Source organism: Meleagris gallopavo, chromosome 28, assembly GCF_000146605.3.
Source record: "Meleagris gallopavo isolate NT-WF06-2002-E0010 breed Aviagen turkey brand Nicholas breeding stock chromosome 28, Turkey_5.1, whole genome shotgun sequence".
NCBI lineage: Eukaryota > Metazoa > Chordata > Aves > Galliformes > Phasianidae > Meleagris > Meleagris gallopavo.
Window position 1 is genome coordinate 1,158,914 of NC_015038.2, and position 20,588 is coordinate 1,179,501.

At 44.0% G+C, this 20,588-nt stretch overlaps 1 protein-coding gene across 2 annotated transcripts; it reads left to right on the plus strand.

Moving 5' to 3' along the window:
• The first annotated feature begins 250 nt into the window (after positions 1-250).
• Positions 251-20,588, plus strand: HIPK1 (homeodomain interacting protein kinase 1). 2 transcript variants are annotated; one of them, XM_010724131.3, is made up of 16 exons: positions 251-268; positions 433-1,510; positions 6,293-6,416; positions 8,553-8,672; positions 9,419-9,505; positions 10,314-10,498; positions 10,833-10,995; positions 11,349-11,571; positions 12,370-12,491; positions 13,979-14,113; positions 16,628-16,770; positions 16,931-17,113; positions 17,613-17,828; positions 18,092-18,330; positions 18,690-18,826; positions 18,962-20,588. In XM_010724131.3, exons 2-16 carry the CDS (start codon positions 435-437, stop codon positions 19,445-19,447), a joined length of 3,639 nt encoding a protein of 1,212 aa, XP_010722433.3. In that variant the 5' UTR covers positions 251-268; positions 433-434; the 3' UTR covers positions 19,448-20,588. The 2 variants fall into 2 exon arrangements, with proteins under 2 accessions (XP_010722433.3, XP_010722434.3); XM_010724132.3 differs by lacking the exon at positions 13,979-14,113.

Here is a 20,588-nt window from a genome sequence, read left to right on the forward strand (position 1 = left end):
GCTCCGGCGGGGCTCCGCACGGCGCCGTTCCGGACGGACGCTGCCTCGGCTCCGTACGGCGCTGTCCTGGCTCCGCTGCGTTCGTTGGGGAGGGAAACGGAAACGAACGAACGAGCCGAGCGGGCCGTGCCCGGCGCCTCCCTCCTCCTGCTCTGCTCCGCTCTGTTCTGCTGCGCTCTGCTCCTCTCTCCCGGCATGCGCTCGGTTTTCCTCAGCCTTCGGGATGTTGAGCGCGGAGCTCGCTGCGTGTTGTGCTGCGGGCGAGGAGGTAACGCTGAGGGCGCCTGCATTGTCGGCGGTTGCACAGATGGCTTTCCCAGGCCTTTGGTGGTGCTCGGGGAGGTCCTCTCTCGGGGAGACCCTTGGCGTTGCGTTTCTGGTTCTGATGGCTGCTGCCAGACGGTCCTAATGGGTTCTCTTGTCCTTCCTCAGGTATGGCCTCACAGCTGCAGGTGTTTTCCCCTCCGTCAGTATCCTCGAGTGCCTTCTGCAGTGCCAAGAAACTGAAAGTGGAGCCCTCTGTCTGGGATGTTTCAGGACAGAGCAGTAGTGACAAGTATTATACCCACAGCAAAAACCTCCCAGCAGCTCAAGGGCAAACAAGCTCTTCTCATCAGGTAGCCAACTTCAGTGTCCCTGCATACGACCAGAACCTCCTTCTCCCCGCTCCTTCGGTTGAGCACATTGTGGTTACAGCAGCTGACAGCACGGGCAGCAGTGCGACAGCATCCTTTCAGAACAGCCAAACCCTAACGCATAGGACCAACCTTTCTTTACTGGAACCATACCAAAAATGTGGATTAAAAAGGAAAAGTGAAGAGGTAGACAGCAACGGTAGTGTGCAGATAATTGAGGAACATCCACCTCTCATGCTGCAAAACAGACCTGCGGTGGGTGCTGCGGCCACGACCACCACGGTAACCACAAAGAGCAACAGTTCCAGTGGAGAAGGGGATTATCAGCTGGTCCAGCATGAGATCCTGTGCTCTATGACAAACAGCTATGAGGTCTTGGAATTCCTGGGCCGTGGGACGTTTGGGCAGGTGGCAAAGTGCTGGAAGCGTAGCACGAAGGAGATTGTAGCCATCAAAATCCTGAAGAACCATCCTTCCTACGCCAGGCAGGGCCAGATAGAGGTGAGCATCCTCTCTCGCCTGAGCAGTGAGAATGCAGATGAATATAACTTCGTTCGCTCCTATGAATGCTTTCAACACAAGAATCATACATGCCTTGTATTTGAGATGCTAGAACAGAACTTATATGATTTCTTAAAACAAAACAAATTCAGCCCGTTGCCCCTGAAATACATCCGGCCAATTCTACAGCAAGTGGCTACTGCATTGATGAAGTTAAAGAGCTTGGGTCTGATACATGCTGATTTGAAGCCGGAAAACATTATGTTGGTGGATCCTGCACGCCAGCCCTACAGAGTGAAGGTGATAGACTTTGGTTCAGCCAGCCACGTATCCAAAGCTGTTTGCTCCACTTACTTGCAGTCACGCTATTACAGGTGAGTAGTGACACAATGCTTCTTTCAGAATGCTGCCCTGGCACGGGAAAGCTGATCTGATAGGGTGCCAGGGACTGGCTTCTGCAAATGCTTAACTCTTGTGCTGTTACGGTTAGGGGCCAGGGGAAGGAAATCATCAGCCTATTCACCTTTCTGCCTGTTTCCTGGAGATTTGTGAAACTTGTCTGTAGATAAATGGAACTTCTGCTTTGTGAGTGTGGCGCAGCGTGCAGTCCACTGCTTTCCTCTTAGCCCAGATTAATGCAGTGAGTTGACTAATGCTGTCACTAGTTTGTGATGTTGTGAGCCCTGTAGTTCTTTTTAAATGGGGGTGAGATGGATCCAAGCTTCTCTTGGTGAGTTATATAAATGTCTTCTGCTTTACTGCTAAGAATTAAAAAGAAAGAAATCCTATATTATGGGCAGAGAAACCCAGAAATTGGGTAGGTAAAGCAAGCTATACTTCTTTCAATTATTCCTCAAGCTTGGTTCTGTCAATAAGAGAGTGTAAGTAGCCGTAGACTTCAATTAGCAGATGCACCTCTGCCATCAGAGGGACGTGAGCAGGTCTGTGCTGTGTGAGGGATTGCTCTGTGAGAGCTCGCTTGACACAGAACACAGCCAGTATCTGGTCCTTCCAGCTGGGACAGACAGGGCTGGGACACCCCACCCTGCCGTGCCCCCGTTTGATGTCTTTCCCAAGCTTCGCTTTCAGGCCCTCTCTTGTTGTGGGCTTGTTCTGTTTGTTCCTCTTGCTCCCTCTGCTTTGTGTTCTGCTTCTTGCACCCAGTACCGTCTTTCTGTGCTGTTTCCTTCATACCCTTCTCTTAATGCTTTCCTATTGATCTTCATTTAGCTTGTTGGCACCAATTTTTTCAATTCTAAAGTACTTATTTTTTGTAACTGCAATTGCCTTTTATGCACTGTGACTCTGTTAAAATGCTTGCTTTCTAAAATGCATTATTAATTTTGTTGTTGTTGCGTTGACCACTGGTCTAGTCTGCCCTCACTTGCAACAGATGTGGGCAAAGCAGCCTGGGGAGGCTCATAGTGCTTTCCACTTTGTAATATCACGCACACAAAAGCCAGAATGGCTGAGACAAAAGTAGCAAGGGCCGATAAGTATCTTGAAGGGGCTGCTGGGAAGGAAGCTGGCTGCTTGTCTTTGTGTGCAGAGCTGAGCTCAGAGCTGCTTCCGCCGCCCTGAGAGCAGTGACTGACGCTGCCAGGAGGGTGAGAACCTTGAGACTGTCTGCTCTACTGAAGTTAAGAACGCTGTGATGTGGAAATCTAATATTTAGATTGATATGTAATTAGCTTGATGGTGTTGCTTACTAAAATCCATGTTCCAGGAACTTAGGCAGATGGTGCAGAAGCCGCTTTATTGTCAGAGAACTGGATTGCTTCAAACAATTCGTGTTAAATTCGTGTTCAGTGAGCTCTAAGTTTGAACTTTTTCAGTGCTGTCTTTAATAAAACAATACAGGCCAATTCTTCATTTGGTTCTCTGTCAGCCATTAAGAATAAACTTGAAGTGTTCTGTGTGCTTTGATTTTATCTCCTGTTACTGGACTGAGTTTCCTGTAGAGAAGTCTGAAGCAGCCAACTCAGATGCCATAAGATAAATTTTCTGATGCATATATATGCCCTGAGGGGAAAAACATTCTTTTATTAATTATGCTCACTGCTACTGAGCAGTAATCCATCTTAATTCGAATGAGACTTTGAGTTCTGAATAGGTCAGGAGGGAAAAACACCTCTGTGCATTTAGGAGCCATTGCTTTAACTTTCAGCTGATTGTTAAATGTGTGCTCCTCAGCTTGGGCTTAAGCTGTTCAACAGTGAGATGGGGATGCTCTGCTGTATTGCCTTCGCAGAGAGATTTGGCTGAACTGTTTGGTGCTTCCAGCTCATACCTAGCAGTGCTTGTTCATGCTGCTGTCTTGTTTTCAAGCCCTGATGCCTGTTTTCATTGAATTCTTAACTTGCAGTTGGGGTGCAGTACTTGGTTTGTCAGGGCAATGCTGTTAAGGGTTGGGGTTCTTCCTACAGGCATTCCTGCTGCTTCCATGGTGTTTCCCAGTCAGGAAGGGCAGTTTTCCTGCCATGGCATGGTAGACTTGGAGTGTTGTGAGGAATTCTTTGGCTCCCACACCTGGCACGGACTCGCAGCACGCTAGCTCTGGCACTCAAACTTCTATGCAGTGACTTCTATGCAGTCCTTGAGCTCGGTGTCTTCTTTTAGGCCGTGAGGAGGTGGCACTTTGCATCGAGGGAGCTGCCAGAACAGAGGACTGAGTGCTCCTTCCTTCTTCTTGGGGCTGGTTCCTGTTCCTGTTCCTATCCCAGCTGTGTTGGCTCAGGAGGCAGCAGTGTGTGCTGCCAGTTTGAACTTTCTCTGCTTGCTGGTGCAGCTCTGAGCAGTGATGTGTTGTTATTCACCCCACTGCTAGCTGCAGTTGTAGCATCTTCACGTTACTGTTGTTCTTCACGAGGGGCAGGGCTGAGGGCCCTTCTGAAATGCTCAAACCAAGCCTTGGATTTTTCTGCTGCTGCTTTGAATCCCCTTTCAAGAGTGCCCAAGCAGATTTGCTAACTTTGGCAGTCAGAGCAGACTTGACAAGCACATATGTGAAGAAAGAATGTTTGATTTCTTATTTCAAAGAGCTTGAGACAGTAAAGCTCACTTTAATCTTTGACAGGCCAGCTATGAAAGTGACCTGTGCCTGTTGTCCTGTTTCAACTCACATCTCATAAGGCCACTAATTATAGCAGTGTGAAAGAAGATGATAGAGACTCATTTGCCAGGTCTGTCCTTGAATCGGAATGAAGTTGAGTGGCTTGTGAGGAGTTCATTTAAGTCCCAGAGAAGAAAATGCATAGAATTTAACTTACTGTCATTTTGATATTGAAGTTTCAATCTATCCCAATGTGTTGTTGAAGACAAACAAAAAACATCCAGGCCTCATTGCCACCAATTCTGTTGGCATCAGCATGATTTTTTTTTGTGTGTTTGAGAAGGCTTAGCATATTCTGTGTGTTCCACCAGCCAATATTTTACTTTGGGCATTCCAAACCAAGGGAACTTATGCATGAAGTGTTCCTTATGTGAAGCTTCAAGTCCTATCTGAATTGGAAATTCCTGCATTAAGTAGGAGAATCTGGAGGATCAAAACATGTTTTCTAGTAGACTGATGACACATTGTGTTCTGAAAACCCAGTGTGAGTGACTACACTGTGCTCACTGTGCTTGTGGAGGTGAAAGCACTACAGAAATGGAGTCCCCTTAGCACCTATTTGTCTATAGAGAACTGCATCTAGCCTCACCTCGTTCTTTTACAGTAAAAGCTTTAGCTGGAGATTCAGAATTGAAATGTCAGATATTTCTCACGTTGACACAATCATATTTTCACATAATAAAAGAACTGCCTTGCTTAAAGCTGAACAGCAGGGTTTAGGTATGACCTCACTGCAGTCAACAGCCAGTCCAGTCATCTGCCTTTTTCAGAGGCACTGTGCCTGGGCAGCTGGGATGAGTGCTTTATTTTGGAGACTGGCTCATGATAATTGTGTACAGTCACCTCAACCAAAAGCTGTATCTGTGTCACCACAGCTCAGAGGGTGGTTAATTGGAGAGTCCCTTCATGTTGTGTGCAAGCTGCTGGGAGGCATGCTTGGGTTGTACACTTGAGGAAGGTGTTAGATCTGTTGACACCTGGATGCTATGCAAACCATTTCAGAATTCTGTAGAAAGATCAGAATTGGTTTCAGAAGGTTTTTTTTTAACACCAGACTCCAATATGGTGCAGTATAAGGAATGGCATGCTAGCCTTAGGACATGCTGCCAAAGTCACATCCAGAAAACCACTAGCCTGTAGTTCAGGAACTTTCTATCTTTGCTATTGTTAGTTATGCATGAAGAAAAGCGAGGTTTTAATGTTTGTACTTTCCAGAGTAAATTCCCATACCAACTCACGTGGTTCTTGCAGCACTTGGGTTTTATGCTGTATGCAAATACGTGACCAGAATTTCACCTAGCAGAAAAGCATCGGTTTGTTTCAGAACTGCATGTAGGTGAAGAGTTGTACTAAAGCATCATTTTGTGTTCTGAGTCAGATCCAGAAGGAAATCTCCCTAAAGTTCCAAATTGCTGCGGAAGTCCTTCCTGCAGTGTGAGTTTTTTTCCATCACCTCTTCAGGGCAGTCCAAGCTGATACATTTTGCTTTAGGTGTGGTTCAGTGCACAGAAACCTGTAGCACAACCTTGCAGAGAAGTCAGAATATCCAGCTGTGTTCTTCTGAACCGTTTTAAACTCGAAACTCTCCAAACCCTGCACGAAAACCAGGTGCCTCCCTGTAGGACTTCTTTTTCTGGGTTTGCAGATGTGATTCCTTTCCACATGCAGGCAGCTGGGTGTCTGGGTAGGGAGACCTGCAAAGAAAGGTCTGAGCATCCTCTGCCAGAACTTTTCTTCCAAGCTCTGTTAGGGAAGGCTGCATGCAGTCTCTGGGATGCTTCTGTTGTCTGTTATAAAACCAGTTACTAAAGGAGTCGCTTTGTCTCACAGTTGCATAAAGTTGGAGGGCACCTGGCAATAAAACAAAATCAGCCATGCTAAGTGATAAAAAGGACACCTGAGGAAACATCTGCTTTATTGTGAATCTCTTAATTTCACATGGGTTTACTCAGATGAAGGAGCATTATCCAGAGAAATTATTAAAGAGCTGTTTTCTGAAAGTTTTAACCCTCTTTTTTCCCCCCCTTCCTTTTGTTTTCAACAGGGCTCCTGAGATCATCCTGGGCTTACCGTTCTGTGAAGCTATTGACATGTGGTCGCTGGGCTGTGTGATAGCTGAGCTGTTTCTGGGCTGGCCTCTGTATCCAGGAGCCTCTGAATATGATCAGGTGAGTGCATGGGGAGTGTGGGGATGTTCAGATGAAGCCACAGTGATCTGTGTCCAGACCCTCTGAACCCAACGTATCCTGCATCAAATTTGATCCAAAATGAATCACTTTTGTCCGTCGTCAGAATTTTCTTGCTGTGATATTCCTGCTGTTGCTCTGCTGTCCTTGCACAGGAGAGCACAGCTCTGTGCATTTTACCAAATGTACTCATCCAGTATAGAGTCAGTTGACAGTTCACCCCCCTGTCTGTTCTTCCAAACCCAAAGCTGTTGAAGTTCATTCCTGTCAAAACAAAAGGGAGGTGTGTGCTCTGTAATTTCACCATGAAAGCTGTTTTTCCACGTGGAGACAAAGCAAGCATACCATTCCTGTCCTGTTAGCACTTACTTTCATATATAAGCAGCCCTTATTTCTAATGCAAAATGTAGCCCCACAATGTCTCTGCAATACAAGGCCAAGGGACTGAAAAGGCATTTTGTATAATTCTTTCTTTCTGTGGATTCTTAGCATTATTACCTGCGCTCGTCAGTTGCCTATAAAAGGGCAAAAAGTCTGTACAAGGGTTTTTTTGAGACTGACTTTTCCACTGTGGTTTTTGTTGGTGATGTCTTGTGACAGCACTTGGTATAGTTTTCCTTATGTGACAGAGCACATAAAAGTAAGCTTTCAAACTTAGTAAGTTTTTGGTATAGGCTAGGAAGCTAGCACTGTAAATTTCCAAAGGAAACCCAGTGGTACCTTAATGAGCAGAATCAGTTAGAAAATAACAAAGACACACCGTGGTGGTTTCCTTGCACAGTGAGTTTTGTGTAATTCTGAGAACCTTATCTAGCCATGTAGGTGGGTGGGGAGGAGGTGCTTTTTCCATTGCTTAATAGCAGGATTTTGCAGTCCTTTGTGAGGCAGCACGAGGTGTGACTTCATGTGGTTGGTTTTGATATCTGAATCACCCTTGAAAAATAGAGATGATTTGCTTGCATTTTTTCTGAGGTTCCACAGCAGCAAATGAAAACTCAGGCAGAACTTCTGCAGGGACCTCTTAGGAATGAGTTCACAGCTTGGGATGGGTTTTACAATCATTGTTAAAACAGTCTTTGCTTATAAGGAAGAGATAAGTCTCATAGGCCAGCAGATCACTTAGCTGAGCTACTGTGTGGATACCAAAGATAGTTGCCTGCAGATACTTCAGATTCACACTGGCATACATGGAAAGTGAATCAGTCTATCTGGCACATGGGCTATAGCCATCAGTTTATCACTGCACAGTATTCAGCTGCTCTGACACGGTGGAGGAGGAGGAGTTTTGCAAATAAGACAAGAGACGTGCTAAAAAAGCAATGTATGAAAATCTGAACAAAGCCTAGTTACCTTAACACTGTGCTCCTAGCCCTTGTTTTTATGGATTAGAATATTACTTCTTTTCTTGAAACTTTTAAATAGGCTCCTTCTGGGGAACAGTCGTGACAAAGGTGATGTCACATTTCTCACTGTACTCCTGAAGAGCAAATATCATTAGCAGTCATGTAACATTTAGAATACTTGAAGAAACATACTGTGTTTTATAATAATGTGCTGTTTGCTTTCCTTTGGAGCACGCCTTTGTGCCTGGTCTCTCTCTGCCTTGTGTCTTACTGATGCTATCGCAGCTGGTCAGGTGCATCTTCCAGATTTCTTATGGTTTTGTTACGTGTTAAATGCATTAAATGCTTTTGAGGATGCAGGTGATTGGATTAGAGGTTTGGGCTTGCTTTCTTCTTTAATGAGAGCCTTGTCATGACATTGTTGTGTGCTCAGAGTGCAGGCGGCCAATTAAAGCAGAGTTGCTTGGACATTGCTAATAGCAATGACTATTGGTGTTACTTTATCTGTATCTCTAAAAGCTCACAGTCTGCTCTCGTGTATTGGGCAAAGAAGATTTTCATGAGCCAGTGTTTATACAAAACATTTTGGCAGATAATGTGATTGATCAAGTTAAATATCCTTAGAAATACTTGAGTCTCTTTACTGTCGGTTATCTGGGCATTTTTATTTGCAGGTTGCTTCCTAATAACTGTGAACAAAGCTGGTTGATAACTGCTACGTTAAGCATCAGCTGACTATATTGAGAGTCCTGATTCTTATTGTTTTCTTTCCTAGATTCGTTATATTTCACAAACTCAAGGCCTTCCAGCGGAGTATCTTCTCAGTGCAGGAACGAAAACAAGCAGGTTTTTTAACAGAGATCCAAATTTGGGATACCCACTGTGGAGGCTAAAGGTTTGTCTGTTTTCTTAATGCTCGATTCTGTTTTGTTCACTGAGGACTTGCTATAAATCGACACCTGGTTTGCTAAGATTGGATTTGAAATGCCACTCAAATATCACTGATTTGTGGATTGCACTCCAGAAATTGTGCAGACCTCCTAGTACAAATCTAACAATAGCAGCTATGAATGATAGCACCAGCAAAGAGTGGGTGTTGAAGTAACTGAGATAATGGTTGCTTATTATGGTCTGCTCAGTCTTGGAAGCATGTCATCTTGTTGTCATCTTCTGACAGTACAGAGTAAAGTGGGGAGCATTTCATGATGGTGATTTTCAGCTGAACAGAGATTGGTTTATGTACTGCCAGAGGACAGGAAGGAGTCAGATGAACATTTGATTTACTTTTAAGCTGAGCTGCAAAAGGAGGGAATTTTGTCTTTCTTTGTGAAAGGGAGATTAAAAAACAGTCTTTTCCTAAATCAGAGCTCTTCTGTTCTTTTCACATTAGTACTACCTAAGAAAGCCTTGAAGGGAACTGATCCAGTTGTTAATTCAGCTTTGGCAGTGAGTAATGAGTGGTATTTCCAGTTTCAGAGGGATGAGAACCCATGACTGCTTGTGTTTGGCATGCTAGCATATGATTTATACTGAAGCAGGCAAAAGTTGACCTGGCTCAACTCTTATCATGTTGCTTTTTCTTTTTTTAATATCTCAGTTTCTCAAAACTCCATTTATACTAACAAATGCTTTATTTTGTAGACCCCAGAAGAACATGAGTTGGAGACAGGAATAAAATCAAAAGAAGCAAGGAAATATATATTCAACTGTTTGGATGATATGGCGCAGGTAGGTAGGAATACTGAAACACACAGGCAACTCATTTTAAGTACATGCATTATTGGTATCTTTAAAATGAGGCTCCTGAACCAGGACAGTTTTCTACATATTTTTGAGAACACTGATACAGGTTTGCCATGGTGCCAATTTGCATCAGAAATCACTGTATTAAAGGCTGTGAAAATGTTAATTATGAAGCAGTTAGAGATTTCCTGTTCTTGCTTAGGCTTTGATCTGGTGGATGCAACAAGTGTGCTTAGCCTGCATTGCTAGGAACAGCTTAGCTGCAGTCAAGTAGCAGGAAAGTTAAGCACCTGCAGGTGTTTGTAGGATTAGGGCTCTTGGTGAGCCTTGTAAATCTGAGAGAGCATGTTGACTGGAACCACAGCTTGTTTCATTTTCCCATTCTGTTTTCAGAATTTATAAGAGGGAACACCTGAGTGTTTTTAATAATATGAGGCCTTGAATCTTAAACATGTTGGTCTCCATTTTCTATTGATTTTGTAGCTATTACCATCACTGTACATCTGTGCAGAGAATGTAGAATCTCACCGTTCAGTTTTGCTGGCCTCTTACAGCCCTGGTTGCTGTCTATTGAGCAGACCAACTTCATGTTGAAATGAGAATGCTTGTGAAGTTTGACTTCCTTCTTTAGAGTGAGCAACGGAAAAGTTAAATGCTAGTGCCATAGTACCTAAAATTAAGCTGGCTAAGAGACAGAAATGGTTTGTAAATATTTGTGTTTGATATGAGGTTGCTGAATCGTTAAACAGTAATGAATGTAATGTTTGCATACTACTCTAATTTTGTTTTCAAGGTGAATATGTCTACAGACTTAGAAGGGACTGACATGTTGGCAGAGAAGGCTGACCGAAGGGAGTATATTGATTTGTTGAAGAAAATGTTGACTATTGATGCAGATAAGAGAATTACTCCGCTGAAGACTTTGAACCATCCATTTGTTACAATGACCCATCTTCTGGATTTCCCACACAGTAATCAGTAAGCTTCCTTGGATTTCCTGTTTTGTTTCAGGAAGACAGAGTAGCACATTTCCACTTTATGTCAGTACTGTTTTCTGCATTTTCTGGCTGATCTGGAAACAGCAAAGGTTGGAAGGAAAGACATGTTCATAAGCTTCCTTTTCATGTTTTATTATCTTCTTGGTTTTTTTTTCATACCTCCCCACAGCCCTCCCAGTCCCCAAAGCAGCAACAAAAAACAGGAAAAAAAAAGTACATAAACCTAAAAGCAAATGCATAACCTCAGAAATGCAGTGTCTCTGTTGAGTTGCATTGTACCTATTCTCATATCTTCCTTCTGCCTTCTCTTTCAGCGTGAAATCCTGCTTTCAGAACATGGAGATTTGCAAGCGAAGAGTTAATATGTATGATACAGTGAATCAGATTAAGAGCCCATTCACGACTCACGTTGCTCCTAATACAAGCACAAATCTGACAATGAGCTTTAACAACCAGCTCAATACAGTACACAACCAGGTATAGCATCTGCTAACTGTTTTGTACTAATTGAAGAGCTTGAGCAGTCTCATTTTAAGCCCTTTGTCCTTTTCTGCAAAGCAGTATGTTTAAATCACATTCCAGAATTTGTAGTCTTGTCTTGAAGTCTTATTTTCCATAACTTAGGCCAGGGCGGTCTCTTTTTCACCTCATCACATTGGCCTGTCAGTTCAGCAACATAAGTAAAGTTGGTGCAGCTCGTGTTTTTTCTTGTGTTATCTTGGGCTTTTTACCTAAAACCTTTTCCTGGTACTTGATGCACAGTATAGACTTGACAGTTCCTGTTTTATAACAAGTACAATTGATAAATCTGTATTATTTTTGTTTTCTAGGCCAGTGTGTTGGCTTCCAATTCTACTGCTGCTGCTACTCTTTCCCTGGCAAACTCGGATGTCTCCTTGCTAAACTATCAGTCTGCTCTCTATCCATCATCTGCAGCACCAGTTGCAGGTGTGGCACAACAGAGTGTCTCCTTGCAACCTGGAACCACCCAGATCTGCACGCAGACTGACCCATTCCAGCAGACATTCATTGTTTGTCCCCCTGCTTTCCAAAGTAAGCAGAAAAAAACCCCTTTGTGTACGGTACTGTGGTTTCAGTTAGATTAAAATGGGAAATTGTGATTGATGTCACGTTGAGAAGGTGCAGAAGAGTGCTCTGTGCATGTCACATCAGAATGAAGAGCAGAATCAGGTCAGACATGGGTAGACAGTTTGGTTCTCTTCCAGGTGAGCTTGTGCAGGTGGCTGTACCTTGCCTGCCTCAGTTGCAGCCTTCAGCTGGTTGCTCAACCAGTTTTTCCTCCGAACTGAACACAACAGCATTCCTCAGAAAGCATTGAACACAGTCAGACTTCTCTGAAAATAAGAAAATGCCTTACCATGTTTTTTTATACCAAGAGTGAATATCTCTCAAGTCAGTTTACAATCACTGATGCAGTTGTGTAGTTTGCTAACAAATAAACCATCACAAACTGCAATTAAGTGAAGTTAGCACAAGCTCTGTTAAAACTGAAAGTTCTTAATTTATTTTTATACCTGGGTTGTGCTAGTCTGGAGTATTGTTTATGAAATGGGAACTGGTGGTGTGGCAAAAGTAGATGTGTGTATGGATTGCTGGTTTCTGAACGCAAGGCTGAAGAATTGAACAGAGCTTTTGAGAGCTGGTTGTCCATCGTTGTCCTTTAGCAACAGGGGCTGCAGTGGTATTTACTCCAGCTGGTGTTTTAATGGTCAGATTTTGTCAAAGGAAAGAGTTTTTCTTCATCTGACCCTGTGTTCTTTTACCTGGTAGGAACTTGAGAAGAATAAACAGACATAAGTCTTAGCTGTGATTTATTCTTGTCCTCCACAGCTGGACTTCAGGCAACTACAAAGCATTCCGGGTTCCCAGTAAGGATGGAGAATGCTGTCCCAATTGTACCACAAGCACCTGCAGCACAGCCACTGCAGATCCAATCTGGAGTTCTCACACAGGTAAAAAAAGATAAAGTAACAACAGGAATTCCTGAGTTAACTGTATTTCCTATCACTGTCCAGGAGAACCTGACTTACCTTCTGGTGCTTGGGGTGAATGCTGGGAGGTTCTCAGAACACTCCAAAAGGTTTAAATGCAGATCACTTCTAAGACAGTGTTTTCTTGTTTTGTTTTTTTCTGGAATATTAAAGACTGAACTGTTTTATGTCACATGCCTCCCTGGTCTTAGGACTTTGGTTTAACAGCAGGAATAAGTAAGTACTTTCTAGCTGTTAAAAAAAGACTGCCTTTTTACAACCTTACAGCTATCTGTAGTGTACATTTTTGTCTACACTTCAAAAATAAGGCAGCATATTTTAGAAGAAATCTGTCAGAATTGAGATCCCAGAAAGCAGAGGTAGCAGTGAAGGTTTTTCATGTTAAATTTCATCTTTAAATGAAACCGTATGAATTCTTCTCCGTTAGTTGCACTGTTAGTATGAATTGATTTGTAGCAGTGACATCCTTATTTCTGTTTGCAGTTTAAACAGCATGCAAAATTCACAGAGCATTCTAGAAATTGATGTTATAAACATCAGTAATGTGTCATCAATGAAAACAATTTTTATTTCAAAAAGAATTATTTCATATATACAATGAGAGCCCAGTGATTCCTGAGTATTATTCACTGAAAAATTGTCACTGCCTTTAAAATTGAGCACAGTCCTTTTTATTTGTATAGTTTAAGCTTCTGCTGACGTTAACAGATACTGTATTAATTTTACTGTCCAGGAAATGTGTTGTACTGCTGACCTACTTGCAGAGAAGCAATTTTAGATTGTTCAGTCCAAGTAATTTTGGTGGCATTCTGTGATCTCTGATTTGTTTGGCAGAATTATGCAGGTGACAGTATCCAAAAAGCAGAATATATTTGAAGGAAGCCCATCCTGAATTCAAACCTTAGTTTTCTTGAGAAGGCAAATTGTAAACTGAGAATCTAATTTTGTTAGCTATTTTAGGGACTGATATTGGTAGTTTCTTGACAGTTTCATCACAAATAACTTTGCTCCTTAATAATACAAAAGACCTTTGGTGCCTTTTAATAAATGCCTTGTTTTTTTCCAAGAGTGCTGTATGTGAATGTGGAAGCTGTATCCTGTTGGGGTGCAGATTGTTATGGCTTAGGATGTAAAAACAGTGCAATGTGCTCTCTGGGACCTGGTAATATATAGCTGAACGCTGTTTTATATTTACTTCTCAACTTTGTCATGGGAGAGATGCTGTTCCCCAGTTCCCTGCTCCTCGTGTTCCCCTCAGGGATGTGTAATTGCTTAGAAGAACCTGCCCAGGGGTTCACAGTGCTGGTTTCACTGCACCCACTGCAATTCTGGAACTTACTCGAGCACCGTAAAATACCAGTGAGGTGAAACCTTGTCTAGCCCTATTGCTGAACCCACTTACCTGCCTCGGTACGTTTGTTTCACTCACTGCCTGATCTACATTTCAGGGAAGCTGTACACCACTAATGGTAGCAACTCTTCATCCTCAAGTAGCCACCATCACGCCGCAGTATGCGGTCCCCTTTACTCTGAACTGCGCAGCCGGCCGGCCAGCGCTAGTAGAACAGACGGCTGCAGTACTGGTAATTGCCTCCCTTGATTGTGTTCACTAACTGAGTTTTTGTTTTAACTTAGACTTGCAGAGGGCATGGAAGCATGTGCCATCTTGTGGCTGTGTTCTCGCTACATCTTAATGTCTTGTTGTTTTCCTCCCCAACATCGCTGAAGCACTGTCTGACTCTGATGTTTAGTGTGGCTCTGTAAAGAATCCAGATCCATTGACTATTACTCTTTACTGGCCTAGAATTACAAAGCTCTTCTAAGCTAGCCTGTAGAAGAGCTACGATTGTTCCTGTTCTTTGCTTACTATCCTATCTTTGCCTTTTGATTGCTGAATACAAAGGAATCAGTCTTTAGCTCGATTCTGCTACAGGTACCTGGATGGCCAGAACTTGAACTACCTGGCAAGTTAGCTGCCTGCTTTGTCTGGACACCTGTAAAGCTGCTCTGTGTGTAGAAATGTATCAGGTCATTAAGCACAGGCTAAAACCTCTAACGACAGCCAATTCTGTAGCATACTGCTTTAGGAGTCCATTTCTCTTAATCTCTGTTTGCCGTTGACAACAACGTTCTGGCCTTTTGTTATTCATAGCCAACCACAGGTAGCTTGCTTCATCCAAATAAAGATGCTGTTCTTCACAGATACTTTCAGTTCATACGTATTTCTTGGTTGAAATTAAAGGTGAGCTGTATCAAAAATGCCACTAGATAGCGCTTAGGCTGTTTGGAACAACTGCAAAAAAATGGCGGGGGAAGAAAACACACCTTTAGGAAATGCTTGTTTTCAAAATTGTCCTCTTTGTATCGATTTGGCACCTGCACCACAACAACTTTGCAAGTGGCACAGAGAAGTCATTGTCAAACTCCAGAATCAGATCAGTGAAGCTTACGAAAACATTGCGGTGCACTGAAGTGCTGGTATCCTCACATGTCCTTCAAAGCACATTCCATTTCTTCTGTGAACCATGTCGTTTCTTGTGGCTTTACAGTGGTAGTTTGAGTGTCATTTTCTTCCAAGACCTCTCCCAAAGTGGAGTTTGCTCAGGCCATACGTATGTGGAAATGAAATCCTGCTCGTTTGAGCTCTGAAGCGAGCGAAGTGCTCCCTGGCTCGGAGGAGGGGGAAGGCAGGAGGAGGGGTTCTCCTGGGTCCCAGCTCTGAGCTGACAGCTCCAGGGATGCATCTCCTTTCCTCCTCTTGCGTTTTGATTGCCGAAAGGCTGCGCTCTAGGCTCTGAAAACAGCAAGGGGGGACTGTAGCAGAGCTTGGGACACAAGTGAGATATTAGTGACGTTTTCAAAAGTGGACGTTTGATTCAACAGCAGGCAAATTAGATCTGCTCTCCTGTGCGAGCACGGCGGGGTCGCAGCTCAGCTCCCCCATACAGCAGCGGGAGTCAGAGCCAGCTCCGAGCTGCAGCCTGGATTCTGAGCCTCCCCGGAGAACTTACCATTCCTGTTTGGATTCTGGGAGCCTTTGGCGTGAATTTGCTCACCTTTAGTGCTTCCAACACTTCTCCCTGCTGCTTCCCCTCAGTTTGCATTAGCCATTTGCTAAGCTTTGCGTATTTTTGTCCTTCCTCTGTCAAAACAGTTCGTCGCTTGGAAGGCCCGGTTTCTGCCTCTCATTGGGAGTTATATATCTTGCTGTATTAAACTCTCTGCTTTGTCTTGTGCAGGTGTTGGCTTTTGGAAAGAAGCATGGTGTGACTTTTAACATATTTCTCTTTATTTATTTTTTTTAATATTATTGTTATTCCGCTTGTTTTGGCAGAGGTTTTCGCAGTTCTCTGCTTTAAAGGCTTCTTGTTTGGAACCAGTATTTGTAAGGTGTGGATCTGTTACTTGCAGAAATACTTTGTTTAAAACAAGCGGCATTTTTACAGTTCAATATGCAATGAAGAAGCAGTTTCAAAACCTTAGAGTATTGTACTGCAGAATTTAGGTCTTTGTTGGCTTTTTTTTCCAGAAAATTCTGCATTTTGTCTATTTGGACAGGAGCATTGATAGTACCAAGAATGAAAAGTAGCTTCCCATACCTCTCGAATCACTGAGTGTTTCTCGCACTGTGGCTTTTCTTTAATACTTTAGTTGAGGAGGGATAAATTTCCACGATAACTCTATCTCAGCTATGAGATGGCTATCATAGCATGAGCCCCGTAATCCAGACAAATAGAAAGAACCAAACTGCCTTTGTCGTTTGGAATCTTTCAGCAGAGCAGTGTGCAGAAACCTACAGGCAAAGTGGTCCAAAACACTCGCAATGCATCCAGCAATACAATACCTGGCTGCATTCTGCAGTACGACATGTCGCTTCTCCCCAGTGGCATTTGGGCCACAGAAGGTTAGCACAGTGTCAGGAGAAGCTTGCTTCTCTCTTTTTTTTGTACTGAGATCTTTTGAGAAAGTGCAATTAAGTGCCCTTATCTCTGCAAGTTAACAATCTGCCTAAGTGCATTTATTGCTTGGAACAGCTCTCTCTGTCTCTGTAGGAACTGAAACCTAGTAAAGCTGTGTGTCTGTTTGTTGTTTTGCAGCAGGCCTGGCCTGGGGGAACCCAGCAGATACTGCTTCCTTCCACCTGGCAGCAGCTCCCAGGGGTTGCCTTGCACAATTCTGTTCAGCCAGCAGCTGTGATTCCAGAGACCATTGGCAGCAGCCAGCAATTGGCTGACTGGAGGTAGGGACTACATGGGGTTCAGTCCCATGTGCTGCACTGCACGGGATTTCTCCCTCCCCTTGAAAATCATGGAGGGGCTCAGTGCAGCTGTGCCTGCGCTGCAGTTCCTGCAGTGTTGTCATGGGATTTGGGTCTTCTTGTGTTTTTTTTCCTGCCCCAGGAATGCACATTCCCATGGAAATCAGTACAGCACCCTCATGCAGCAGCCATCGTTACTGACCAACCACGTGACGTTGGCTGCAGCGCAGCCTCTGAATGTTGGAGTTGCTCATGTTGTTAGGCAGCAGCAAAGCAGCAATGTTCCAGCAAAGAAGAACAAGCAGCCAGCACCAAGCACAGCCAAGTAAGGCTTCCAGCCCTGTAGGGACTGTGGGTGTGTTGTGCAGGTTGCTTTTGCGGTGTGAAAAACTGTTCTTGCTATCACAGAATTACTGTCTGTGTCACTTTTTAATGTACTACAGTTGCTTTTAAATATGTCTTGGATAAAGTGATCTAAGTTTCAGTGAGAGTGCAAGGACTGTGCTTCACCAAGTGTTTTACTGTATGGGTCAGAGTGAGACTTTGTGCATTCAGGGTGTGTAGGTGCCATAGCATAGAACTGGCAGCTGACTGACAAGGGGTGGCACAGAAGAATCAGTCGTGGTCAGAGCATTCCTGAGTGCATTGGTCCCTTCTGGGACACGTTCCATAGTGCTTTCCTGTATGAGTGTCTGCAATGAGATTCTCTTTGGGTTTTTCTTTTTGTACTGTGCTCCATCCTGCTGGAGGCTGACTGTTCTTAACGTGTTGATTTGTTCCAGCCTGCTGGCACGCAGCTGAATACTGCTTTGCTTTTCCTTCAGATCCAGCTCCACTCTAGAAACTGTGCCCACTCAAGTTTACTCTCTCATTGGGAGCAGTCCTCTGCGTTCCACATCCTCCTCCTCCAATGTGCTCGTCCCAGTGCAGGAGCAGCACCAGCCCATTGTGATCCCAGACACTCCAAGCCCTCCCGTCAGCGTCATCACCATCCGCAGTGACACTGATGAGGAAGAGGACAGCAAATACAAACCTGCCAGGTAGGAAATTCGTTTAGGCAATTAGTACCGATGGGTCCTGAGCTGAGCCCAAACATCAGGAAGAGCAGAGACAGCTACGTGCAAAACCCCAGCTCAGCAAAGAACCACTGCATAAGACAGAAAATGCTGTATCATGTCCACTGCGCTGTTTGTCTCTCTAATTAACCAGATCATATATGACTAGGAGGAGGGTATGAGATCTGAAGGGGAGATATCTTGTGGGAAAAGCTAGAATGTTTCCTGTTTGTCTTTTTTCCCTGCAGTTTGGGTATGAAGCAGAGATCCAATGTCATCAGCTACGTTACTGTTAATGATTCCCCTGATTCCGACTCCTCCCTGAACAGCCCCTATGCCACAGACCCACTTTCTTCTCTCAGGAGTACGGGTGGTGCCCTGGAGCTGCCAAGCAGAGGAGCAGCTGACAGCTCCAGCTCTCGGACTATCATTGTGCCACCATTGAAAACACAGCTCAATGACTGCATTGTAGCTACCCAAGCTTCAGGTAGATATGCTCTCATATCTTGCTGTGCTCAGTGGTTTTTGCCAGGGCTTAGATGTTGGGCTTGGATGCTGTCTCGTTCCTGACAGCTTTGTCCTCACAGTTTTTAACTGTCTGCTTTAGGCGTGATGTTCTGAGAATGCAAGCCTCAGTCTGTTTTTAGTGTCATCGATACATTTACCTTTCATGTATATTTGACTGCATTCATTTAGAAAGGTCTTTTTTTTTTACAATTGAATTTTAAGTTGTAATTGAAGAAATAGCTCGTTGCAAAAGTAGGAGCTATGTTCTTCAGCTGGTTGGCATAGTGCATGCATGCAGCATGAGAAGGAAGAAGGGATTAAACTGATGAAATCTTTCAGGCATCCTGAGCAGCACCAGTAAGACCAAGCCTGTGGCTTCTGTGAGCGGGCAGTCATCAGGATGCTGTATAACACCAACTGGGTACCGACCACACCGCGTGGTAACAAACGGTGTGCAGCCTCTCAATCTCAGCCAGGTAAGCACTGTGTGACCTTTCCTGGCCATCGTCTGTCCTGCTGGGACGTGGGTGTTAGTGGAGAGGCTCTGGCTGAACCTCTTCATTGCTCCCCGAGGTTACTTGTTGACTTTTTTTTCCTTCTTCTCCCTGCAGAACCAGCAAACTACAGTGCTGGCCTCACAGGAGAGAAGCGGAAATGCAGTCCCACGTAGGCAGCAAGCTTACGTGGCACCCCTCACATCAACTATTTCTCAGGCTCCCTACACGTTTCAACACAGCAGCCCAGTGCATCCCCACCTGGCAGCGGCGACTGCAAACGCACACCTGTCCAGCCAGCCACATATGTACACTTATGCTCCAACTACTGCTGCAACGTTGGGCTCCACCACCTCCATCGCCCATCTCTTCTCCCCTCAGGGCTCCTCACGGCACACCCAGTACGCTGCCCACCCCAGCACACTTGTCCACCAGGTCCCTGTGAGTGTTGGTCCGAGTCTGCTGACTTCTGCAAATGTTCCACCTGCCCAGTACCAACACCAGTTTGCTCCCCAGTCCTATATTGGTGCTTCCAGAGGATCTGCTATTTACACTGGATATCCGCTGAGCCCTACAAAGATCAACCAGTACTCATACTTATAGTTCTTGGTAGAGCAATTCCTGTCCTGCAACAGGCTGGAGCGATTGGAGAAAGATTTCAGGTGAATCTTTACCTGGTAATGACTGCCTGGTTTTTGTTTCTCCCTTCTCTGGTTGTATGTTGTTCAAAAATGTCTCTAGTGAGTTCAGTCACTAACCGAGCAGCATGCTTTGTTACCAGTGCAAGGGTCACTAATTAAGTTTTTAAAATTTTACTTACTTTTTATAGATTCACTGTGCTTTTAAAAATTCATGGTCACATTTATTTAAAATTGTTCTGTTGTGCTAATGGAAAGAGGAGGGAGGATCAGCGTCTCAGAAGTAGATCCTGATGATTTTTTTAACTTGTATAATTTAAGCAAGAAGATCAGCAGATAATTTTTCAGCAGCTTGCACAGATCCATATTGCCACTAAAAATGTAATGCACGTTTATCTCTTTGTGTTGCCAGGGCAGTTCTAACATCCAGTTGAGTGTTTTAACTTTTGTTCCCTATTTCACTTCAACAACTTGCTGGTTTTGAAAAGCCATTACATCTCTTTGCGTTTCTGTCCAAGGTTTTGTTTACATCTCTGCTTTGTTTTTAATGCTGGGAGGGGCAGCTGCCTTGTCCTGGCCACATCATATATTCAGGAATCAACAACAACTCAACAGGAACCCTGGAATCTCTTTTGTTTTCCTGAAAATCCTTTGTTTCCATAACACAGCTGAATTATTATCGCATTCATTGGAGAATTCCTTTAGGTTTTTCAAACAGTTTTTGAGGTCGCACTGTGTAACAGAACTCAACACCTTAATGAGGATGCTGTCGTGTTCAGTTGAGAATGAATTGTGCCACACTGCTCTAACACCTGCATTCTGCAGCGTTAGGTGCTGGCCCAGTAACAGAGCTGGATGCCTTCACAGAAGCGCAGGGCTTTTTGGTTCTGTTGGGTTTTTTTTTTTTTCCTTAATATTTTTCTTTACGTGATTCATTTATGAGGGAGCTGAACAATTTGAAATACAATGAAACATCACTGTATTGGTGTGTACAGCTTTTTATACTCCTGTGACCATATCCTCCTGGATATGCCAACAGCTTCCTTAAAGCGCTCTTATTCAGACTTGTATACAGTACGTGCATGTAGGAATTGCAAAAAAAAAAA

Bases quoted from the DNA above. Each gene is read 5' to 3' on its own strand.
- HIPK1 (XM_010724131.3), top strand. From the start codon at position 435: ATGGCCTCACAGCTGCAGGTGTTTTCCCCTCCGTCAGTATCCTCGAGT. The intron at 12,492-13,978 runs GTAAAAAAAGAT...TCTACATTTCAG, and splicing joins AATCTGGAGTTCTCACACAG to GGAAGCTGTACACCACTAAT. The intron at 16,771-16,930 runs GTAGGGACTACA...TTCCTGCCCCAG, and splicing joins CAGCAATTGGCTGACTGGAG to GAATGCACATTCCCATGGAA.